Here is a 26266-nt window from a genome sequence, read left to right on the forward strand (position 1 = left end):
ATAAAGCCTGAATGTTTTTATGTTAGCTTCCTCAAATCCCTTGTACACCAGGACCCAGAATGGGAAGGGTAGGTGTGTCCAATCACGCTCTACTGCAATGAACAATCCTATACATTAAACACAGGGATTATGGTGACCGAAGAAGAAAACTGTGTAATGACCTCACCATGTGGTGCTGCTCTTAGACAGCTGGTGTTGGATCAGTGATCAGGCTGCATGGTTACAATGATGTGAAAGTGGAAACCTGTCAAGGTCCTACCTTTCCTCAGGGCTTGTGCTGCTCCATGTACTGGCATCCATCTTAGTTGTTTGCAAAGCATTGTGGGATCCTTTATGCTTTCAGCCCTCTGTGGCTCCTCCCACAGGAGGTGGCGACTTATCACATATAAGTCTGCTGTTTGTAGCTGTCCATTGCATTCGTGTCCTGTCTGTTGCATAGCAGCAAGCTCCTGTTCAGTTTCTCATTGCTCTCCAGGATACCGACTTGGCTTTGGCAAGACTCCTTCCTGGCTTCTGACCCCGGCTGTGGCTACCATCCTTCCTGGCTTCTGACCCCGGCTGTGGCTACCATCCTTCCTGGCTTCTGACCCCGGCTCTGGCTACCATCCTTCCTGGCTTCTGACCCCGGCTCTGGCTACCATCCTTCCTGGCTTCTGACCCCGGCTCTGGCTACCATCCTTCCTGGCTTCTGACCCCGGCTCTGGCTACCATCCTTCCTGGCTTCTGACCCCGGCTCTGGCTACCATCCTTCCTGGCTTCTGACCCCGGCTCTGGCTACCATCCTTCCTGGCTTCTGACCCCGGCTCTGGCGACCATCCTTCCTGGCTTCTGGCTCTGGCGACCATCCTTCCTGGCTTCTGACCCCGGCTCTGGCGACCATCCTTCCTGGCTTCTGACCCCGGCTCTGGCGACCATCCTTCCTGGCTTCTGACCCCGGCTCTGGCGACCATCCTTCCTGGCTTCTGACCCCGGCTCTGGCGACCATCCTGCCTGGCTTCTGACCCCGGCTCTGGCGACCATCCTGCCTGGCTTCTGACCCCGGCTCTGGCGACCATCCTTCCTGGCTTCTGACCCCGGATCTGGCGACCATCCTTCCTGGTTACTGTTCTACCAAGTCATCCGCTGTTGCTGTTGGACTTGCATAGACTCTGTCTTGTTTTTGTATAATAAACCTACCTTTAATTGCACCTCCTTGTGTGTCTGGCTCCTCGCTCCCTGACAAAAACCCAAATACTCCTAGGGATGGACTCTATGTCATAGGGATCACACAAAGAATATGCACGCCTTGCTGCCCTCAAAGAACCTGAGAGTCCAAAAGTACTAATAGAGAAAAACAAAACAGAGGGTGCACCGGCCTTGTGCATTACCTTTAGTAAACATATTTTTAAAAGAAGGTATTCTACTCACAAAAGTACATGAATATAAGCACATCATATGAGACCGCTCTGTCCAATTTGCACTGCGTTTCTGAATGGTGATGAGAATGATGGACATCCAAAATTGCTGATGCTTTTTGAGGACTAGGCTCTGAGGAAGAGGCTAGTCCTCGAAACGCGTTAGAAATTTTGGATGTCCATCATTCTCATCACCATTCAGAAACACAGTGCGAATCTTATGAAGTGCTTATATTTATGTACTTTTGTGAGTAGAATACCTTATTTTAAATTTAATAAAAATATTTTTAAAGGTAATGCACAAGGCCGGTGCGCCCTCTGTTTTGTTTTTCTCTATTAATGCATGGTTACAATGCAGTTGAGAAATACTAGATCATCAACCTGTTTTTTTCTGTGTGGCAGGGGTGCCTGGTTAAATCTTTCATAGGTGGTGTAATAGATGTGGCATACCCACTTTCGGACCACCCAACTGCAGTGTACTGCGGACGGGCGGCCTGTGTAGACAAAGTGAAAAACATACTGCAAGCCTCCTTGTTTAGGATGCATGCAAAGCAGAGATGAGAACCAGAGATGTCATAGTAAAAGCAGCACACAATAAAACACACATTACACATTGTTAGGCGTATATTTTAACTCTTTGATTCATATGGGTACAGTGTTGCATGTCCGCGCAATTGTCATTGAAAGTGTGATAGCGCTGAAAGCTGAAAATTGACCTGGACTAGAAGGGGGTGAGAGTGTCTGGACTTGAAGTGGTTAATGTCACCACCATGCGTTTGCTACATGGCAGTGTGTTTCTCTGCTGGTCTGGAAAGCATGATTTTTCACACATTTCCGACACGCAAAAGCCCGAACCTAGATTTATAAAATGATGTGCAACTATGAAACTTATGCAGATGTATTATATGTACAACATTATGAAATTATTATTATTATACAGGATTTTTGGAGGGCAGTGCTTTACAAAATGGAGGATGGTAGAGAATAATACAATTCAGTCTAAGAGAATTAGGAGGGCCTTGCTCATGAAAGCTTACAATCTAAAGCTGGGTTCGCATTTACACATTCTAGAAATACACAAAAAATGCTTATCCCTTTTGCAAGCGTGGACGGATGTCACACACCTCTGTGCATGCTGCATGAATTCTGGCCGTAATTTCTCTTACGGAATAATTTATATTATCATCACCACCATCTAGTGCCCCACAAGCGGTATAGTTTTCTAAAATAGCTCAATGAGAAAACATACTGCATTTTGTAAGCTCAAAGGAGCAGGGCCCTCCTATCCCTCTTGTATTGAACTGTATTGTTGCTGTATTGTCTCATATTGACAGCATCATATTGTAGGGATTCTTTTCTTCAGCAGGGACAGGGAAGCTGGTCAGACTTGATGGGAAGATGGATGGAGCCAAATACAGGGCAATCTTAGAAGAATGACTGTTAGGGGTTCATTTACCAAAGCTGGAGAGTGAAAAATCAGGCTCACTTCTGCATAGAAGCCAATCAGCTTCCAGGTTTTATTGTCAAAGCTTAATTAAACAAGCTGAGGTTAGAAGCTGATTGGTTTCTATGCAGAAGTGAGCCTGATTTTGCACTCTCCAGCTTTAGTAAATAAACCCCTTAGAGTCTGCAGAATACTTCCAGCAGGACAACAGTAAACATCCAGCCAGAGCTATAATGGGATGGTTTAGATCAAAGCATATTCATGCGTTAGAATGGCCCAGTCACAGTCCAGACCTAAATCCAATTGAGAATCTGTAGCAAGACTTGAAAATTGCTGTTCACAGACGCTCTCCATCCAATCTGACAGAGCTTGAGCTACTGTGCAAAGAAGAACGGGCACAAATGTCCCTCTCTAGATGTGCAAAGCTGGTAGAGACATCCCCAAAAAGACTTGCAGCTGTAATTGTAGTGAAAGGGGGTCCTACAAAGTATTGACTCCGGGGGGCTGAATACAAATGCCGCCACACTTTTCACAGATTTATTTGTAAAAAATTTTGAAAACCATTTATCATTTTTCTTCCACTTCACAATTATGTGCCACTTTGTGTTGGTCTATCACATAAAAAGGCCCCTCCTAACCCTCTTGTATTGAACTGTATTGTTGCTGTATTGTCTCCCTTTATATTGTAAAGTGCTGAGCAAACTGTTGGCGCCATATAAATCCTGTATAATTATAATAATAATTTTGGACTGTAGATGGGGTTAATGTCCATAGGGATTACTCTTCGAGAAATTGAACCCGGAATCTGTACTGCATTCACCAATGTGTTTGACATTTGTCTGACAAACCTTTTATAAACAGACCCCTTAACCCCCCTGGCGGTATTCCCTAGTGTAGCTCGGGGTTAACGTTCAGTACCAGAAGCGGTAACCCTGAGCTACACTCGGGATTACCCTGCAGAGTTGCTCAGGGATTCCCTCAATCACTTACCTTGTCCTGCGCTCCCGCGATGTCCCCCCTGCAGTGTTCCTGGCCATCTCCTCCAGCCGATGCCGGCATCCATCTTCCAGGTTCCGTTCCCTGTGAGCGTCGGGACGTACGGGGACGGAACCAGCAGGAAATTAAAAAATGTTAAAAGTGACATTCACTCAATACGCTAAAATCTCATAGTAAAACATTACTGTATCAAACCATTTCACATACATTTTGTCCCGAGTGCTTTGTCCTGCGCCCTGCCTGCATTTTTACTGTTCTTTCTGCCTGGAAACTGAGAAACGTCCATGGTGTCCAAAAAGCGTCCCTTTAGGTCAAAAGTGGTTTTAGACCAGCTAGAGAACAGCGATAGGAAATCAGAACCACTTGCAGAATTGAGTGATAATGATTTGTGGGGAAATTCGTCATCAGACACTGAAAACGATTTTGCGACTTTGCTCAGTGATGTGCGAACTTGGAGCTCTATTTCAAATTTCAGTGTTTTTGGTTTGATTATATTATTGAATTAAATGTATTATTATTATGATATTATTTTTTATGATTATTTATTATGTTATGATTTCGTGTTTCAAATTTTATCATACCCGGGATGTTTACTAGACTGTTGTTCGGACAGATTTTAGTGAGTTATTCCTAAGAATTACAGGCCTATAATAAAAAAACGACATATTTCCATGCAAAAAAATGTACCGCTTTGAGCACAGAAATACTGACATAATCAGACCGCCAGGGAGGTTAAAGTATATTTAAATAAATCGAAAACATTTTTTTAATTTTAAATTGAGCAGGGAATGGTTAAAATTGCTGTTTGTTTTTTTTTTGCTGTGTTCTGTTGAAGAGAATAGCCTACTATATGCTATTCCCAAGATACAACTGGAAAGCTTCATTCACACAGGATTACTTAAGTGCACACCTGTGTAAGAGCCGTGTTTTACTGCACAGGGATGCACAGGTGTTCATGTATCCCCTTGCAGGCATTCCCATTCATGTGAATTGGGGCACAGTGGCTGAAAAGCCATGACTGCTGCACCCAATGACAGCTATGTGGGTATGGGTGCATGGTCCCAAACACACAATGTCTGTACACTTGCATGGCTGTCAAATTGGGAGCAAGAGCTGTGTCCATGCAGGCGCTGCCTTCCAATTGACATGAGTGGGACTGCCTGCACGGGGATACAGGAACACCTTGCATACCCATGCAGGAAAACATGGCCCTTGCATGAGCGTATGCTTAAAGCAAAACTTCACTCTCTCAGGCAACATTGACTACTTTAAATCCTTCTGCTGCTAGCATTAGTAAATAGATAAGACGGTATATTATTTTTTTATTATTATTATACAGGATTTATATAGTGCCAACAGTTTGCACTTTACAATATAGCGGGAGACAATACAGCAACAATACAGTTCAATACAAGAGGGTTAGGGTGGCCCTGCTCCTTGGAGCTTACAATCTAAGAGGGAGGGGCTGGTGGTACAAAAGGTAATAACTGTGGGGGATGGACTGGTTGGAGGTGTAGAAGATTCCATTATTAGCTGAGGGCAGGATAGGCTTCCCTGAAGAGAGAGGTTTTCAGAGATCGCCTAAAAGTGAGCAGACTAGGCGTAGTCTGATAAATTGGGGTAAAGCATTCCAGAGGATGGGGGAGGCTCTGGAGAAGTCCTGGAGATGAGCATGGGAGGAGGAGACAAGGGAGCTAGAGAGTAGGAGGTTATGCGAGGAGCGGAGAGTACAGTTTGGGTGATATTTGGAGACAAGGTTGGTGATGTTATTTGGGGCAGAGTTATAAATGGCTTTATATGTGATTATTAAGGTTTTGAATTTTATCCGTTGGGCAATGGGAAGCCAGTGGATTGGCAGATATGGAACGGTTAGTAAGGTGGATGAGTCTGGCAGCAGCATTCATGATAGACTGAAGAGGGGATAGCCTGCGGTGAGGTAGGCCAATGAGGAGGGAGTTACAATAGTCAAGGCGTGATATACTAAGGGAGTGAATAAGTTGCTTAGTGGTTTCAGAGGTTAGGAACGGTTGTATCTTGGAGATGTTGCGGAGGTGAAGTCTACAAGATTTGGACAGTGATTGGATTTGGGGCTGAAAAGACAGATGGGAGTCTAGGATTACATCGAGTACCCTGGCATGAGGGGAGGGACTGATGATTGTATTATTGGTCTTCATGGAGAAGTCAGGAGAGGGGGCACAGGCTGGAGGGAATACTAAGAGCTCAGTTTTGGAAAGATTGAGTTTGGGGAAGTGGAGCGACATCCATGCCGATATGTCACTTAGTAGGTTAGTAATGCGAGAGGAGACTGAAGGGGTGAGGTGAGGAGTAGAAAGATAGATTTGTGTGTCATCAGCATAGAGATGGTACTTAAAGCCATTTTTACTTGTTTTATCCTTTCCTTTAACATTTCTTCAGTTAATTCCTGGCTTCATGCCTAGGCAAATGATGTCATACATCCCAGGGCTCTTCAAAGGGGCTGGGAGGGGTTTTCTCAGCTAAGCACACCCTCCCGCCTGCACGCCTGAACTAAGAGCAGATGGATTCCAGGAAGTAAATGCTACATGAATCATCTGCCCTTACTCAAGATGGCCACTGCCAAAAATGCTAGGGGGGTGTTTTTCAAAGTGATTTCCCAGCAAAATGAAGACATGGATGAATGGGTGGGTTAGCTTTGAATATTAAAAATGAATTAAATGGTGTTTTTGGTTTGTGGTGCTCAGATGCAGTGCAGTTCCACTTTAAGTTCACCCATGTGAACAAGGCGTAAAGTTATGGAAAATCCCCTCTCAGAAAGTTTTCACTGGAACAGGTTTCCACATTGGAGGATTTCCCCTCACCTCATTTTGTCGTGACAATCTAACATTTTTATTTCTCCTCACATTCTGTCCCTGGTCACCAGGACAGATAGAGTGAATCACCCCAGTGGGGACAGACAGCAATAAAAAACAACTAAAAATAAATAAATACAATTGTTTCAAAGCTGACCTCCAGGCAGAAATTAAATACAAAAAAATAATCAGACTCTGTGTTCATTAATACATGCATTTTTTAAATCAAACAGTGTAAATACCTTAATTTGATTTGGTATCAGCTTCTTGCGGTTCATATACAGCAGAGCTCAAACTGGGAAAGGGAGAAGCAGCACAAAGAATCAATCAGTTGCACTGCAGGGCTCATGCGCTAACAGGCATGCTGATAGGAGGAGAAAGCAGAGTAACAGGGATATGAGCTCAGTCTGCTGCTTTTTCTTTCACTGTCCATTAACAGGCTAGGGCAGGGACAAGACTTGTAAAATGTTACTGAATGGTAGCAGATAAAAATCAGGTCTCCTAATCCCTCCCCCCCCACACACACTTTTGATGTATTTCATCTGTTTATTTAGCTGTTTGCCTAGTGTTCAGCCTTAAATTCTGCATTTTGATTCAGTACTTTGATTTCTTTTTAATCTATACAGTACTGGAGTGTGTGGGGTGTCACAGACTGCACTCTCAGGTCCTCTGGTTCTACGGTGACACTGGTATTGGTGACACGCACCCCGTACCAGCCAGCCCACCACTGCGTGTCCTTCCCGCCGTGACTGAAGTATATATAGCGCACTCCTGGTCCGTAGTCCCGAAATGTGTGGGTTATCTGGGGAGGAAGGAGACACCGTACATGTATGAAGCATGTTTTATATAGATACTCACATTCATACATACAGATGTACATTGTCTCAAGACTTGTTGGGATGTCTAACTGGCCCATCTAACAATGATTTCTGTATTCAGCGACTCAGGATTTTTTTATTATGATCGGTGCTAAAAACAAGCTTTTTTTAAAAATGTAAAAATAAATTTTTCAAGCAAAAATAAAATATAAAAAAAATAAAATAAATTAGTGCAGTGCAATGCTCAAAAATGATATGCCAGGTGAATGTGTGCAAATATATAGGACAGAATCATATGTTCACTGCTATAATACCTAAAAAAGAAGAATGATATGAAAAACAAAGTTCCCGTGTATTGTCCTTTAGTCCACAAAATTTTTTTTGATTGATTCCAGGAAGTTTTGTAAGGAAAATTCACAGACACTTTGTTTTTCAGGTTATTCTTTTATTTTAGTTATTATAGCAGTGAACATATGATACTGTTCTATATATTTGTACACATTCACCTGATATATTATTTCTGCACGGCCCCAGTTTATACAATTTTCATATTATCCATCTTGTGGGAACACATCAGTGTCAGCAGCGGTACAGGTTATTTCTGTATTTTTGAGTTTTCACTTATAGGAGTGGATTGTGCTTGGGTATTTTTTTGTTTTATGTTGATAAAATATTGTAAGTTGATATTTCCCTTTTCTCAATAACATGGCACTATCTCCTCTCTTTCCTGGTATCCCTTGTCTGCAGTCTCTTAGACTTATAGTCAGGGCTGCTGTTAGAAACCACGGGGCCCCATACAGCCAACCTGACAGACCCCCCCCCCCAAAAAAAAGACTAGTTTACTATGCTTCAGTTATGAATGAACACAGTGATTGATCTGTACCATGTACTCATGTTCATTCAGGAAAGAAAGGACTGGTAAATGTGACATATTTACCAGACCCTTCCTGCACTCTACATCGTGCAGGATCCGATTGTGTGCTTCCAGCTGCCAGTGGGAAGGAGAAGAGGGAAGCCGGCAGCACTGCAGGGGTGGAGGCACACAGGGGGGCCTAGGCAGCAGGGGGAAACATATGGTGCACAAGGAGAGTGATGGGTACAAGGGGATGGGCAATTACTGGAACCGATCCCCTGTATGGCTCTCTCAGCTGCTGCAGAGAGAGCCATACAGGGGATTGGTTCCAATAACTGACCCTTTCCCCCACAAACTGATCACAATCCCTGCCCACATCCGATTTACCCATCTGCATGGGCCCCCCTGCTGGCCTGGGACCCGTGCAGAGGCCCCCCTTATCCACACCCCTGCTTATAGTCAACCTAAAGTAGAAGTCTCACCACACACATTTTTTTATCCTGTCCCTCCCATGTAGAACTTTCTGTTTTGAAAGGATGATGGACAGGTATGGTGGATCCAAACCTAGTGTGGCCAACAGTGTGCCTATTCCCTCCACTACTGTCACCACACTTTTCTGTGGGATACCAATAATTAAATAGTGCTGACTGACAGCGCTTGTCTCCGACATCATAATGAGCTCATTTTCTGTTCACTGATTGGTGGATGGTTCTTTAAAATAGTTTATTTTCTGTAATACACTTTGTCACATGCCTCATACAGGTCCTGTGAGGCTCCGAAATGTTGCTGCTGCTTTAACAATGTGATTGCTGAAGCTTTGGACCCATTCTGGATATCCATGGTGTGCTGATGATGTTCTTTTGCTCCGACTATCTATGGTTCCTGCCTGTGATCACTGCAGCACACACACAGCCATTTCTTCAGGAAGGAACGGGTACGTTGGAAATAGTGTGTTGGAATCACTTCTACATTGGCCACTCTTCTGAACCTTTTCTAGATCATCCCCCAGAACATCTCTCAGTCACTTTTAGAGAGGCAGCAGCCAGAGACCTAAACCAGACTCACCAACACCATAAACCCATCAGCCATGGAAACCTTTGAAGGACCAATCATCTCTGTCCTCCACTGGATACCTAACCAAACACAATAAGGCCATAAGTACTCAGTGGAGCCGATCCAAGATGACGTGTAGAACGCCATTGGCATTGGATGGTAGAGATGCCAGCGTCAGAAAAACTCACCCCGTGACTAATGAACATTTTAGCCTGAAACCAACGCTTGCCTTAGCCGATCCTAGTATGGATGTGTATGACTGAGGCTTTCACATGCACACATCTATACTAGGATCACCTAACCAAACACAGGTCCAGCGTGGTTGTACACACATCAGTGCTAATGATGTCAGATGAGCCCAATATGTGTGGCCACAGAAGAAGTGGTGGGAGTTCTGCTTGTGCTATGGAACGCCCACAAATTGGGCTTCTAGCAGAGGGAGCAGCTAACAGGCAGTAATGGAAGAGAAAAATAATGGATTTTACTGCACAATCTTACAGAGTTTCTTTACACAATCAGTGATAAGTATTTGTACATAACCACTAGACCAGCAGTTAATGTTTTACTGCACATGAAACTTACCAGAATTTTTAGCAAAAAAGTATTTCCATATCATTTGTACCGCTGTAAATTTAGGGTGTATCTGAGCTACGAGCCAGCGGTTATGTATGCAACAAAATCACATGCAGTCACTTCCTACCTCTTGCCACAGGGCATCGCTCCACTGCGGTATAACTACCGGTTCCGGGGAAAATTCACAGAGAACCTTCTTGTCTTTAGACAACAGATGCACCTCTATTTTGTACTCGCAGCCACAATCTGCCCTAGCTGCAAACCTGTATGGACATCCAAAGGAAATAATGACATAAAAGATTTCATAAAGAAGAGCTTCTGCTATGACTTTGGTGTGGTCATAGACATAGACTAATCTGATCATCACCTGTACCCCCACTATCCTCTGCCAATCAATGGCAGTTGGACATAAAGAGACAAATATGACAATGGCTTGTAAGATTTATGTTCAGCTTAGAGTACACTTAACATAACCACCAATATGAAGGGGGGAATGAGGAGGCTAACTTTCAATGCCAAGACCACCAATGCATGAAGGGGGGATGAGGGTTGACTTTATCTGCCATGACCACCAATGCTGGAAGGGGGGATGTGGGTTGACTTTATCTGCCATGACCACCAATGCAGGAAGGAGGGATGCGGGTTGACTTTCTCTGCCATGACAACCAATGCAGGAAGGGGGGATGCGGGTTGACTTTCTCTGCCATGACCACCAATGCAGGAAGGGGGGATGCGGGTTGACTTTCTCTGCCATGACCACCAATGCAGGAAGGAGGGATGCGGGTTGACTTTCTCTGCCATGACCACCTATGCAGGAAGGGGGGATGCAGGTTGACTTTCTCTGCCATGACCACCAATGCAGGGGGTATGAGAGTTAACTTTATTGCCACTGACCAACAATTCAGGGAGAGTGGAGGAGGGGGGGTGCAGGGTTTACTTTTCATTGCCACTGAACAATAGTGTAGGAGGGGTGGGAAGGTTATAATTCACTGCCACTGAGCAAAAATGTGGGGGGTGTGGGTAAATTTTACTGCCAGTGACCACCAACTTGGAGAGGATATTATAGTACTGACACCAATGTTGAGGGCTATTATTATACTCGGTAACACCAAAGCTGGGGGTAATTGTTACACTAACACAAATGTTGGGGGCTATTATTGTGTCCACTGACACCAGTGTTGGGGGTTATAATTGCATCCACTGACACCAGTGTTGGGAATTATAATTGCATCCACTGACACCAGTGTTGGGGGTTATTATTGCATCCAGTAACACCAGTGTTGGGGGTTATAATTGCATCCACTGACATCAGTGCTGGGGGTTATTATGGCATCCACTGACACCAGTGCTGGTGGTTATTATTGCATGCAGTAACACCAGTGTTGGGAGTTATGATTGGACTCACTGACACCAATGCTGGGGATTATTATTGTATTCACTGACACCAATGCTGGGGATTATTATTGCACTCACTGTCACCAATGCTGGGGGCTATTATTGCTCTGACACCAATACTGAGTGTTATTGTACTCCAACTTCTTCAGTGTGCCAGTGACTACAATCCTGGGAAGGTGGTTAATAGTACTGACATCAATATTGAGGGTTAATACTGTGTCCACTGACACCGATGGTGGGGGTTATTAGTGCACTCAATAACAACAATGCTAAGGGTTATTATTGCACTCACTGCCACTAATATTGGGGGTTATTATTGCACTCACTGACACCAATGCTGGGGGTTATTATTGCACTCACTGACACTAATATTGGGGGATAGTATTGCACTCACTGACACCAATGCTGGGGGTTATTATTGCACTCACTGACACCAATGCTGGGGGTTAAAGTGGTTGTAAAAGCTCAAGCATAGAATGCATGAAGGTAAAAAACATTCTGTGTGCAACAGCCCTCCAGCCCCTCTAATATTTACCAGCGATCCAGCAATGTGCATAAACTCCTCTGCTCTCTAGGGACTCTCCCTCCTCACTGACTCCTACTGATGTCAGCCACAGCCAGTGAGCCAATTAAGAGACAGAGGGTGCGGGCCGAGTGTGTGAATGGAAATACTCTTTGTGTGAATTGACATGCAGAGCAGTTGCTCAGGAGCGGGCTTGCTTGGGTGCCCCATAGCAAGCTGCTTGATCTGGGGACACTCGGCAGGAGGGAAGGGTCAGGAGTACCAGTGGGGGACCCTAGCAGAGGAGGTACACTACACAGAGCAAGTAAGTATGGCATGTTTGTTTGCAATTGCCTTTGTTATCACTTTAATATTGCACTCACTGTCACCAATGCTGGGGGTTAATATTGCACTCACTGACATCAATGCTGGGGGTTAATATTGCACTCACTGACATCAATGCTGGGGGTTAATATTGCACTCACTGACACCAATGCTGGGGGTTAATATTGCACTCACTGACATCAATGCTGGGGGTTATTATCACCCTCACTGACACCAATGCTGGGGGTTATTATCGCCCTCACTGACACCAATGCTGGGGGTTATTATCGCCCTCACTGACACCAATGCTGGGGGTTATTATCGCCCTCACTGACACCAATGCTGGGGGTTATTATCGCCCTCACTGACACCAATGCTGGGGGTTATTATCGCCCTTACTGACACCAATGCTGGGGGTTATTATTGCATTCACTGACACCAATGCTGGGGGTTATTATTGCACTCACTGACACCAATGCTGGGGGTTATTATCGCCCTCACTGACACCAATGCTGGGGGTTAATATCGCCCTCACTGACACCAATGCTGGGGGTTATTATCGCCCTCACTGACACCAATGCTGGGGGTTATTATCGCCCTCACTGACACCAATGCTGGGGGTTATTATCGCCCTCACTGACACCAATGCTGGGGGTTATTATCGCCCTCACTGACACCAATGCTGGGGGTTATTATCGCCCTCACTGACACCAATGCTGGGGGTTATTATCGCCCTCACTGACACCAATGCTGGGGGTTATTATCGCCCTCACTGACACCAATGCTGGGGGTTATTATCGCCCTCACTGACACCAATGCTGGGGGTTATTATCGCCCTCACTGACTTCAATGCTGGGGGTTATTATTGCACTCACTGACACCAATGCTGGGGGTTATTATCTCCCTCACTGACACCAATGCTGGGGGTTATTATCGCACTCACTGACACCAATGCTGGGGGTTATTATCGCACTCACTGACACCAATGCTGGGGGTTATTATTGCACTCACTGACACCAATGCTGGGGGTTATTATTGCACTCACTGACAACAATGCTGTAGGTTATTATCTCCCTCACTGACACCAATGCTGGGGGTTATTATCGCACTCACTGACACCAATGCTGGGGGTTATTATCGCCCTCACTGACACCAATGCTGGGGGTTATTATTGCACTCACTGACACCAATGCTGGGGGTTATTGTTCTCCAACTTCTTCAGTGCACATTGCAATATGCTGCAAAAAATGCAGCAGGCCTCAAATTTTTGGCCATTGAGGTGCGTAAATGTGCTGCTATTGTGTGGCCCTCTGGAAGTGTCAGTCCTTCATAATTTTCAAAATGACCCCTCCCCCCCACTGACCTAAAGGCTCCTGCATGCTTTCAATAGCATTCACAGGTGAATATTGTATATAAAATATCAGGAGGAGGGCACACAATGGTTACTATAACCAGCAGGTCAGTTTCAAGATCTCAATGTTCATAGACAGATTTGTGAATGTATATGCAGTTCACTTCCATGCAGCTTTTTATTTAATTCATTATATGTTTTGAAAAACCTTGTTGCTCACCAATCTCTGATGACGATATCTGGCTGGTCCCGGTCCATCAATTCCTTACTATATCCCATCTTCCTGAGGTCTATAAGCTGAGACTTCAGACATATCCTAAGGAAAACCAACAACAGTTACCCCAGGCATGCCGTACAGCTTTCCTGGCTTCCACTATAAGGTACCAATGTTCCACTGTGTTAATAAAAGGAACAAAAAAAAAGTGCATTCACTCAGAAACAGACAGCCTATAGCACCTTCTTCCATCATATCAATACCACATGGAAAAACTTGCTGTCTGAAAGCATTAAACTGGCTCTTCTGTCCAACTTACATGTATTTCTTGTTTTGTATTGAACAGCATCTGATTGTAATTGTTCTGTAGTATTCTGACATCTAGTGGAGGTGTTGGGTCACCACTTGTTTACCATGTGATTTTGGTTTCTCCCTCTGTCCTCCCCTCCTTTTTCAGTGCTAGTTAGTTCAGCCCTGACTAGACTGTTGTCATATATCATGAATGAGGAGTGATAATTATAAATATTGTTGTTGAGGCAAGAGTTCGCTAGCTGTTATGGAAAGCAAAACTCCTCTATCCAAAAAATGAATTTTTCCTCAGCAACTTGGCTCATCCTGAGAGATGCATTTATTACGTACTGGAATAGTTAAAAAGATATTTGCAACAGATAACAAAATCCAGCATGATATTTGTACATATTACAATGAACAGCAGCCATCAGAGTCTGGTTCAAAATACTTCATATCAAGCATAGAGACAGTATATCGTCCAGCATATGTCCAATCTATAATATGTACTTGGGTAGCTTCCATGCATGCAAGAATGTATACTATCTTCTAGGCCTGTGCTTCCATAATGAATAATATAACAACTCAAGCTTCCCTCTGAAATATTATCCAAGTGCCCTCCACAGGATTTTCCCCCCTTCCTAACCAGGCTGCGTTAACTGACAATTGCGCGGTCATACAACGCTGCACCCAAATTAACTTTATGTCCTTTTTTCCCACAAATAGAGATTTCTTTCGGTGGTATTTGATCACCTTTGCGTTTTTAATTTTTTGCACTATAAACAAAAAAAGACTGACAATTTTGGGAAAAAAAACAATAGTTTTGACTTTTTGCTATAAAGCATCCAGTAAAAAAAATGTAAAAAATCAAATTTCTTCATAAATGTAGGCCAAAATGTATTCTGCTACATGTGTTTATTCTGCTACAATGACACTGGGCAGGAAGGGGTTAACATCTGGGCCGATCAAAGGGTTAACCGTGTGCTGGGAGTGTTTTACTGTAAGCTGTGTGTTTTCAGCTGTAAGCACACTGCTTTGTATGGCAGAGCCATATAAAGCAGTGTGCAGGAGCTGACAGGGGAGAGATCTGTATTGTTTACATACAGGTCTCTCCCCCGTCGGTGATACTCGGTGATCGCAGGGTGGTGGCAGGGAATCACCGGCCGGGATCCGGTGATCGACAGGTGAGGCCGCCAATGGTGCCCCCTACCCGGAAATATATACATGATTTTGCACACCCCTGCCGCCCTGTAGCAGTATTTCTGCTATAGGGTGGCGGGAAAGCAGTTAAACAATATCTTACTCACATGACTAACAAGTACTACATACCCCATGATCTGGATGAGAACCCTCACAGACTTACTCATATGATGTTACAAAGTACTTGGTGATTGTGTCATCTGGAAGCCATTGTCCATGTTGGCCCGGCAGAACCTCTACCTTCCAGTTATCACCCCCATTTCTCTCTAACTTCCAGAACTTGAACCCTTCTGTAACAGATTACAATGATACAACATAATAAATAATACATATAGGCATTCTATTTTTTAACTACTTTTTGGTCACTGTATGTTTCCCGTGTTTTACTTCCTCAGCCAAATTTTAACCAAACCAGACAAGCATCAATCATTTTTGTTGGGGATGTGTATTTGGCACAGAAACCTTATGGTATATGATATTTCACCACATATTTGCCATAGTATGTGACTGTCTAATCCTCACAACTAAAGTAGACTCCATTTAAAGTGGTTGTAAACCCTTCCATATACCCAGTGAAGTGACTGGCCTCAGGTGATACACAGAGATGAAAAAAAATCATCCTACACAAGTTGTACCTGTTTATCTGCAGTGTTCTCTTCTGTACATCTGTTCAAAGTGCTGAATTTATAAAGCTTGTCTGAGAGTTAACAAAATAGAGGGTGGGAAGCTGAAGTTACACACTGCAGAGGTCAGTGAGGGGGGCTCTGAGAGCTGATTGGAGGGAAGAGGCACACCCCCCTCCACACAGTTCACAGGAACAGAGCTTAAGCTGTCAATCTGCTGAAGCTTCCTCTCCTGTCACCATTTTCTTCTTTTTGTCAGGATAACTTGTCAGAAGTGATTCATGCTGATAGCAGAGGAACAAAGCAGCAGACAGAAATGACGCTTAGTGCTCTGGATTGAGACAAGTACACACTATAGGTCAGGGGTGTCAAAAAGGCGGCTCTCCAGCTGTTGCGAAACTACAAGTCCCATCATGCCTCTGCCTTTGGGAGTCGTGCTTGTACCTGTCAATCTTGCAATGCCTCATGGGACTTGTAGTTTGGCAACAGCTGGAGGGCCCCCAGTTTGACACCTGTGCTATGGAGGGATAAGCTTTGTTCATATTTCATGTCTGAGGTTTACATCCACTTTAAATAGAAATTGAAGGCTTACTATATATCAATCATACCAAAGTCACCGCACGCCCAAACATTTCTTCCTCAATAGTTACTTTCTATATTTGTAGCAAACCTCTTCCGACATGCATGTGCATGTCAGAAGATGTTTGCTACAAACAAAGTAACTATTAAAGAATATGTAAATCCAACATTTCATATTCCCGATACGTGCCTGTTGTATCATGTACTTGTATGACAAAGTATCCTGTTTTCTTTGTATTGCTTCCTTGTGTGAAATCCCTGGTGTTCCTGCCAGTCCCTCTGCTTTAATGTTAAAAACTGACCGCCCTAGGCATGAGAACACAGCTTGGTCAGTTCACTAGCTGTGCTGAGAACTCAGTGTGCTCTCCTCCAATAATCAGACTTGTGCTGACCCCCTGCAAAGCCATTCACTGGGAAGACCAGCGTGCTGCTGCTTCTCCTCCCCTAGCTCTTTGATCTCCTTATGCAGCTGAGAACAGAGGGTATGGAAACACTTATAGAAAGGGAGAAAAAAAGGTGTTTAGAATGTTTGTATTTTTTTTGTATATCTATGCACAAATGTTTTGCCTTTCATTTCTCTTTTAAATTGTATGAGCAGTATTACAAGGGGAGGGTTTACATGAACTTTAACCAAGAAACCTTTGGGAGTGTGGTGACTCATTGGTATGATACAGCATGGGGAGAATGGGAAATTGGAGTCTGGATACACAGTCTGTGCTGTCCACCTTTTTGACACACATATATATATATATATATATATATATATATATATATACACAGGGCTGCTGTTAGAAACCACGGGGCCCCATACAGCTAACATGACAGGACCCCACTTCCCAAACAAAAGCACGGTTTACTATGCTTCAGTTATGAATGAACACAGAGAGTGATTGATATCGATCTTTCTTTGGAGTTGATTTACTAAAGGTAAATAGACCTTGCACTTTGCAAAGTGCAGTTGAACTCTGCAAGTGCAGTTGCTCCAGAGCTTCGTAAATGCTGCAACAGCTTTGTTGCTTGCATGTGATTGCATGACGGATATCAGTAGAACTTCTGCTTATTTACTAAGTTCTGGAGCAACTACTTCTGCAGAGTGCAACTGCGCTTTGCAAAGTGCACAGTCTATTTGTCTTTGGTAAATCAACCCCATTGTGTTAATTCAGGAAAGGAAGGGGCTGGTAAATGTGATATATTTATTGGAACCTTCCCCCACTTTCCATCCGGAAGGATCCGATTGTGTGATGGCAGCTGCAGGTGGGAAGGAGAGGAGGGAAGCTGGCAGCACTGCCAGGGGTGGGGGCACATGGGGGGTTCAGGACAGCTGGGGGAAAATGTATTGTACACAGGGAGGGTGATGGGTGCAGCGGGAGGGTCGATTACTGGAACCGATCCCCTGTATGGCTCTCTCTGCAGCAGCTGAAAGCCAGCGGGAGGGAGAGGAGAAGAAGCCAGCTTTCAGCTGCTGCAGAGAGAACCATACAGGGGATCAGTTTCAGTAATTGACACACCCATCACCACCATGCCGCTCACCACCCTCCCCCCACCCTATATCCTATTAACCCTGCTGCCTGGGCCCCATACAGGAGGACTGGTGCTATCTCCTTATCCATAGGGGTGTGTGTGTGTAAATATATATATATTATTTTATTTCAGGTGCTTATATAGCGCCGTCAATTTATGCAGCACTTTACATATATATTGTACATTCACATCAGTCCCTAACCCTCAAGGGGTGTACAATCTAAGGTCCCTAACTTACATTCATACATACACATACTAGGGCCAATCTAAACAGGAGTCAATTAACCTACTACCCTGTCTTTGGAGTGTAGGAGGAAACTGGAGTACCTAGAGGAAACTCGCACAGGGAGAACATGCAAAATCCAGGCAGGTGGTGCCGTGGTTGGGATTTGAACCAAAAACCCCAGTACTGCCAGGCAGAAGTGCTAACCATTTAGCCACTGTGCTGCTATATATATATATATATATACATACACACACAGTTGCAAGAAAAAGTATGTGAACCCCTTGGGATTGCATGGAGTTTTGCATGAATTGGGCATAAAATGTGCTCTGAACGTCATCTAAGTCACAACAATAGAAGAACACAGTCTGCTGAACATAATACTACACAAACATTAGATGTTGCCATGGTGTAATTGCACATAACATATAAACATTCACAGTGCAGGGAGGAAAAAGTATGTGAACCTTTGGACTTTATAACTGGTTGACCCTCCTTTGGCAGCAATAACCTCAACCAAACGTTTCCTGTAGTTGCAGATCAGACCTGCACAACGATCTGGAGTCATTTTGGACCACTCCTCTTCACAAAACTGTTTCAGTGTAGCAATATTCTTGGGATGTCTGGTGTGAATCGCTCTCTTAAGGTCATGCCACAGCATTTCAATCGGGTTGAGGTCAGGACTCTGACTGGGCCACTCCAGAAGGCGTATTCTGTGCTGTTGCAGCCATTGTTTTGTTGAATTACTTGTATGCTTTGGGTCATTGTCCTGTTACATCACCCATCCTCTGCGGAGCTTCAGTTGGCAGGCAGATGGTCGTACGTTTTCCTGCAAAATGTCTTGATAAACTCTGGAATTCATTTTCCCATCAATGACAACAATCCGTCCAGGCCCTGAGGCAGCAAAGCAGCCCCAAACCATGATGCTCCCTCCGCCATGTTTTACAGTGGGGATGAGGTTTTGATGTTGGTGTGCTGTGCCTTTTTTTCTCCACACATAGTGTTGTGTGTTCTTCCCAAACAACTCAATCTTGGTTTCATCTGTCCACAGTATATTTTGCCAGTAGTGCTGTGGAACATCCAGGTGCTCTTTTGCAAACGTCAAACGTGCTGCAATATTCTTTTTGGACAGCAATGGCTTCCTCCGTGGTGTCCTCCCATGTACTCCATTCTTGTTTAATGTTTTCCTTATTGTAGATGTGTCAACAAAAATGTTAGCATGTGCCAGAGATTTCTGTAGGTCTTTAGCTGACACTCTGGGATTCTTCTTTACTTCATGCAGCATTCTGCGCTGTGCTCTTGCAGTCATTTTTACAGGACGACCATGCCTAGGGAGAGTAGCAACAGTGCTAAACTTTCTCCATTTGTAGACAGTCTGTCTTACCGTGGACACATGAACATCAAGGCTTTTGGAGATACTTTTGGAACCCTTTCCAGCTTCATGCAAGTCAACAATTCTTGATCGTAGGTCTTCTGAGAGCTCTTTTCTGCGAGGCATGGTTCACATCAGACAGTGCTTCTTGAAACCAGTAAACCCAAAACAGGTGTGTGTTTTTTAAGGGCAGAAAAGCTGTCAGCAACACATCCAATATCATCCCACTGATTGGAGTCAAGGTTTGCTCACTCCTGGCTCCAATTAGCTCTGGGAGAAGTCATTAAGCTAGGGCCTCACATACTTTTTCCTCCCTGCACTGTGAATGTTTACATGTTATGTGCAATTAAACCATGGCGACATCTAATGTTTGTGTAGTATTATGTTCAGCAGACTGTGTTCTTCTATTGTTGTGACTTAAATGACGTTCAGAGCACATTTTATGCCCAATTCATGCAAAACTCCACGTAATCCCAAGGGGTTCACATACTTTTTCTTGCAACTGTATATATTCCTGTGCGAGCTGCATGCTGGAAAGCCAGACTGCTGCTCTCACACAGGGTGCAGTAGTCTGACACGCCCCCTGCACAGTAATCCAATCAACAAGACTTATGCTCCCTGAACAGTGTTGTTGATTGGAGCTCTGTGAAGGGGGCGTGTTGTACTGCTGTGGACCCAGACTGCAGGACTATATGTGAGCACAGACGTCTGACTCTCCAGCATGCTGCTGGCTCAAAGCAATTTAGTGCACTGTTAAGCACACACATAGTAACAAAAAAAAAATGTTTTTCTCCATTTTATTTTTTTCAGCCTGACTACATAATAAATAAAAAATAAGTAAGACTGTGGTTGCGTTTGGTTACACAGAATAAATACCTATATTGGATTTGTATTATCTGACAAAGGATTAGTAATGCTCTCCATCTAGCTCTGTGGTTTACATCCAGCTTAGTGACTTTTCTCTACTAGTGCATGTAAGCCCAAAAGCTACTAGAAGTGGCTTAGCATTGTCAGCCTGCAAACAGACATTGTTGGCATTTGCAGGATCTCCAAATAAGAAACTTTACAAAATAATCACAAAAATGATTTTTTTAAGAAAACGATATAGAATGAGTCATGATGCAAAATCACTCAAAATAGATTTTGGGTTTACATACCCTTTAACCAAAAGAGTTTGGTGATCTCCCTGCTTCTAGCCTGGGAATGGACAAAGTAAAGGAGGGGCAGCACATATTATTATAATACAGGATTTATATAAACAACAGTTTGCTCAGTGCTTTACAATATAATGGGAGACAATACAGTTCAATACAAGAGGGTTAGGAGGGTCCTGCTCCTTGGAGCTTACAATCTAGGAGATGCATACAGCACATCTGATTGCCTCCTAGTACTGCCCCCCATATAACTACGTTACTAACGTGCCTATGTGTCTCACCTTTTGCACAAGTATTTTTCAGTAAATTACGTCTGCGGCTGCAGAGATAGTAATACTTCTTCCAGTCTTTTGGCTGTTGTTTCCAGTCTTTGGGGATGAGTCCCATCCTATGACATATTCTCTTCCACAGAGTCGAGGAGTCAATGACATCCCTCCACTGCCTACAGACCAGCCGGCAGCGAAGGATCAAGTCCAGAGGTGGAACCAAAAACAAAATCTCCAGAAGAACATCCTCTGGGAGGAGAACGATACTCAACATCCTACACACAAAATGGGAATGTATTAAAAGGATCTATATATACCACAAATCATCAAAAAATAAAATCCATTCATTAGTGCTAAAATATATGTGGAAAAAATTCCTTTCTGTAATCACCCAAATGAATACAGTATACAATATACCACAAAATGTTCCTCCTCTGTGATGGGTTAAATAATAATGTTCAAACAAAGTTGCACCATTAGTGCTAAAATATATGTGGGAAGAAAAATATTTTTCCTTTTCTGTAATATAGTGTTAATCACCCAAATGGGTACAGCATTCAATATACCACAAGATATTCCTCCTCTGTGATGGATTAAATAATAATATTCAAACAAAGCTGCACCATGAATCTGTGTTAACAGCGTGAGCCTCTCTCTCCTCAGCACAGCCGTTTCATTAGATCATTCTCAGCTAGCTGCTTGACTTTATCCTCCATAGATGGAACATGAAAAGAAGGGAAAAGAAACATGGTGTCTTATCCGGGATTAAAGATGTTTTAATGTGCGCTGATTTTACACTCACATTGTTAAAGATACAATTGCGCTTTGTATAAAATGTATCCAGACCACGATAGGGTCAGCCTTGTAGGTGTGTCTGCCCTCAATGTGTATACTCGCCGTTCCTCTGTGGATGCGTGATGACGTCACCGCCCCTCCCCTATGCGTTGCGCTACAGGGACTTGTAGCTTCCTCTGGGGGATGTAGCGGTACTATATTGGAATATATTGTCAACTGATACACACCTAGAGAGGGTGAACGAAGTATCCTGCGATCTAATATAATTATATAATACACTAAGTTACACTATATTATATTTTTAATGTAAATAAGCACCTTTCTAGTGGCTCACGAGTATTAATTATTTTTTAATTAAAAGGATCTGTCATCTAAGAAAAAAAAACGAAAAAATAATTAAAGAACTTGCTTTTTAAAAGGATTATTCCAACTCAAACCAAGCAGTTTTCAGAAGATCCAGCACAGGTCGTATAAGTCACTTTGTATTATACAAGTTACTCATTAAATGAAGGAGCTAAGTAACCTATTGGTGGCCTGCAGCTTTGGACACTGATCCAGCTTGCTCTGTTTGTTTCAGTATATACAGTTCGGTCCATATATATTTGGACATTGGCACAATTCTAGGTTTTTTTCAGGTATTTACCAAAACATATTCATGCTGTAGTTATATAATGGATATGGGCTGAAAGTGCACACTCTCAGGATTAATTTGAGGTACATCCAAATTGGAAGAAGGGTTTAGGAATTACAGCTCTTAAATGGACCTAACTGTATGTTTTGGCATTCAGATGCTGTATTTTTTTATATACGACTTATATAAAATCAAATGTCAAATGGTTGGACTGTTGTGGCTCAATTTTGTGAGCAGAAGTTAAGCCGGCCACACATGGGTCAAATTCCAAAAGAATTTTCTTTCCAAATTCTTTTCTAAGAATTTTCGTTCGAATTTTGCACCATTAGTGGGCCACAGAAACGGACGATTTTTGAGCGACCATCGAATTTGAGTGATTGTGCATGTTGGAAATTTTTTGAAAAACAAACAAATTTCTAATCAATGATGGGAGAATCATGCGAAAAAATGAATTGAAAGAGAAATGAACGTGGGCTGACCTGGAAAGAAAAGAATTCTTGGCCACAAAATTATTTTCTGTAGCAACATGAGGTGAAATTAAAGCGGATCTCCACCCAAAAGGGGAATTTCTGCTTTAAGCCTTTGTCCTCCAATTCCCATTAATGACTGGCACCTTTTGGGGAGTGGGTACCCAAATTTGACAGGTACCCGTTCCCACTTCCGCTGTGATCGCCTAAGGCAATCGGAAGTGGAAAGTGTCCTCCCTCCCCGTAGTCTTCCAGGACACGTGACAGGTCCCAGAAGACTACAGGACCATTCACAAAGTGCAGCCCTACTCGCGCATGCGCACTCGGCTGTGAAGCCTCAAGATGTCAGAGCCAGGTGGCCACACTGAAGATGCAGGGGAGAGGAGACGGCCGGAGAAACCAGATGTGGTGAGAACACCGTTGGACCGAGGGACAGGTAAGTGTCTGTGTTTTAAAAGTCAGCAGCTACAGTTTTTGTAGCTGCTGACTTTTATTTTTTTATTAATCAACTGGAACACCGCTTTAAAGGCTTGGTTGATTGAATTTCAAAATCAATGGTGGCACCATCGGTTCATAAAACGCACAAAATTTCCAATTTTGTAAAGAAAATTTGTTTGAAATTCAACCCATGTATGGCCTGCATTACATTGCATACCCTTTCTTCTAATATGTGATGTTGAGGGGTAGCCATGACATAGTGGAGATAAGAAAGTGGGGCTTAGTGAGAAATAGGCAAAGTGACAGTGTCTTTCTAACGTGCCCCCATCCCATTTTGTGTTCACATTACGAGCCTGCACTGCAAATTGCATAGTGCTTCGGAGTATTTCCGAACATGGGACTTACGTTGACTTCCTAGGCTATTCTTACATGATGGAGGGGGTGGTGACACCACTCCACTTAGCCTCTGAGACCAACCACACATTGGATCTCAGTGCCATGAGGCCTTTAGAAACACTTGTCTCTTTAACCGATTTTGTACCGCCATACGTCTAATAACGCCAAAGTGGTAAATGCTTATTTACCCTAGGTTCACACCTGTGTGGGTGGTGCCGCTGCGGATCTGCACGAAAATCCGTGCATCAGCACCACCCGCACAAAGAAATGCGGACCCGCGGGCGGGTGCCATTAATTCAAATGGCACGCCGCCCGCACTGGAAACTGCAACCATACTGGGAACCAAGGTTCCCGTGCGGGCTGCGTTTTCGGAAGAAGTGCAGTGACTTCTTTCCCTGTGTGTCACGGGCCCGTGCAAAACACGGCCGCATAGATGTGAACCGGGGGTTAGTCAGTTGCCTTTTATAAACGGTACTGCAGAAGTCACATCGGGTGGCTGGTGCGCTCATTGATTTATTTAAAAAAAAAATTTAAATTTATTTCAGGTACTTATATAGCGCTGTCAATTTACACAGCACTTTACATATATATTGTACATTCACATCAGTTCCTAACCCTCAAGGGGCGTACAATCTAAGGTCTCTAACTCACATTCATACATACACATACTACGGCCAATTTGGACAGGAATCAATTAACCTACCAGCATGTCTTTGATGGCTCTGAACCAAGCTGACTTGGGACAGTGGAGAATCTGCTTCCATAAAGACGTGTTTTTTCAGCTCTCTAGCTACATGCAGGAGTTTTGGAAACATTAAATGATAAAATAGGGCTTGTGTTTTATACAATCACCAACCACTTTATTAGGTACACCTGTTCAAATGCTTGGTTACACAAATTGCTAATCAGCCAATCACATGGCAGCAACTCAATGCATTTAGGCAATTACAGGTGGTAAAGACGACTTGCTGATGTTCAAACCCAGCATTAGAATGAGGAAGAAAGGGGATTTAAGTGACTTTGAACATGGCCTGTGTTGTTGGTGCCAGACGGGCTGGTCTGAGTATTTCAAAAACTGCTGATCTACTGGGATTTTAACGCACAACCATCTCTAGGGTTTACAGAGAATGGTCCAAAAAAGAGGAAATATCCAGTGAGGGGCAGTTGTGTGGATGAAAATGCCTTGTTGCCAGAGGAGAATGGGTAGACTGGTTGCTGCAACATTCAGATGGTATGGTCAGAAGTTAACATAAGCTACGCGAAAGCATGGATCCATCCTGCCTTGTATCAATGGTTCAGGGTGGTGGTGTAATGGTGTGGGGGAGATTTTCTTGGCACTAGCAAGGTGTACCTAATAAAGTGGCCGGTGAGCATGTGTGACTTACCTGTTGTGCCGTAGTGCAGAGAAACTCAGCAAGGCAGAGACCAGATCCTCAGAAGGACAGTTCTTCAATAGACCAGATCCTCAGAAGGACAGATCTTCAATAGACCAGATCCTCAGAAGGACACATCTTCAATAGACCAGATCCTCAGAAGGACAGATCTTCAATAGACCAGATCCTCAGCAGGACAGATCTTCAATAGATCAGATCCTCGATAGATGAGCCCCTTAATAGATCAGCCCTTTGGATCCTCAATGAGTGGGCAAGCTTTTATTTCACCGGCTCCCTCATGCTCGGTGTCTCTGCAGACTTCAGATGAAGCCTTTCCGGGAAGCTGTAAGAGAAGATGAAAGGCCTTAGGTGACCTGTGAGTCATCACTGAGAAGGTTTCACTTTCTGTTTCTAGCCGGAAGCATAGTGTACACGATCAGAAAATCATACGAAAAATAAAACTGCTTTCGAGGCGATCGCACAATAATCTGATTGTTAGTACACAGCTTTCATCTGAAATTATTAGAAGGGACAAGCATGAAAATGTTTCTCGTACCATACCAGATCGTATGATTTTCATTTAACTGCTTCACGTCCGCCCTATAGCAGAAATACTGCTACAGGGTGGCATGGGTGCGCAAAATCACATATACACATTATTTTGCAGTTCTGGGTAGGGTGCGTGCATGAGCTGCACGCCCTCTACCCTGCACTGCCATTCGTGGCCTCGGCTGTCAATCACCGAGTCCCGGCCGGTGATTACTCGATGGCACCCGGTGATCGCTGAGTATTACCGACGGGAAGAGAACTGTATGTAAACAATACAGATTTCTCCACTGTCAGCTCCAGCACACTGCTTTGTATGGCTCTGCATAGCACAGCCATACAAAGCAGTGTGCAGGGGCGGACTGACAACTCATGGGGCCCCCGGGCAATAGGGGATCATGGGGCCCCTGTGTCCTTGCCCAAACTCAAAAAAGCCTATGAAAAAGGTACCAGGGGCATCTCATGGGGCCCCCTACTGACCCGGGCCCTCGGGCAGTGCCCAAGTTTCCAAATGGTCAGTCCGCCCCTGGCAGTGTGCTTACAGTTGAAAGCACACAGAGCACATAATGTGAAACAGCACACAATTAACCCTTCGATCGCCCCAGATGTTAACCCCTTCCTGCCCAGTGCCATTATTTTTATTTTTTAT

General features: G+C 43.8%; 1 protein-coding gene across 1 annotated transcript; it reads right to left on the reverse strand.

Moving 5' to 3' along the window:
- Window positions 1–2005: 2005 nt before the first annotated feature.
- On the reverse strand, window positions 2006–25418 carry FBXO6 (F-box protein 6). The gene is made up of 6 exons (XM_089658151.1): window positions 25084–25418; window positions 20987–21246; window positions 15397–15523; window positions 13752–13847; window positions 10087–10222; window positions 2006–7464 (listed from the first exon to the last, which is right to left on the reverse strand). The coding sequence occupies exons 2-6, from the start codon at window positions 21243–21245 to the stop codon at window positions 7276–7278; spliced, it is 807 nt and encodes a 268-aa protein (XP_089514277.1). The 5' UTR covers window position 21246; window positions 25084–25418; the 3' UTR covers window positions 2006–7275.
- Between the last annotated feature and the right edge of the window lie 848 nt (window positions 25419–26266).

Source organism: Staurois parvus, unplaced genomic scaffold, assembly GCF_062004578.1.
Source record: "Staurois parvus isolate SC_StPar_1 unplaced genomic scaffold, SC_StPar_1.0 ptg001053l, whole genome shotgun sequence".
NCBI classification, from domain to species: domain Eukaryota; kingdom Metazoa; phylum Chordata; class Amphibia; order Anura; family Ranidae; genus Staurois; species Staurois parvus.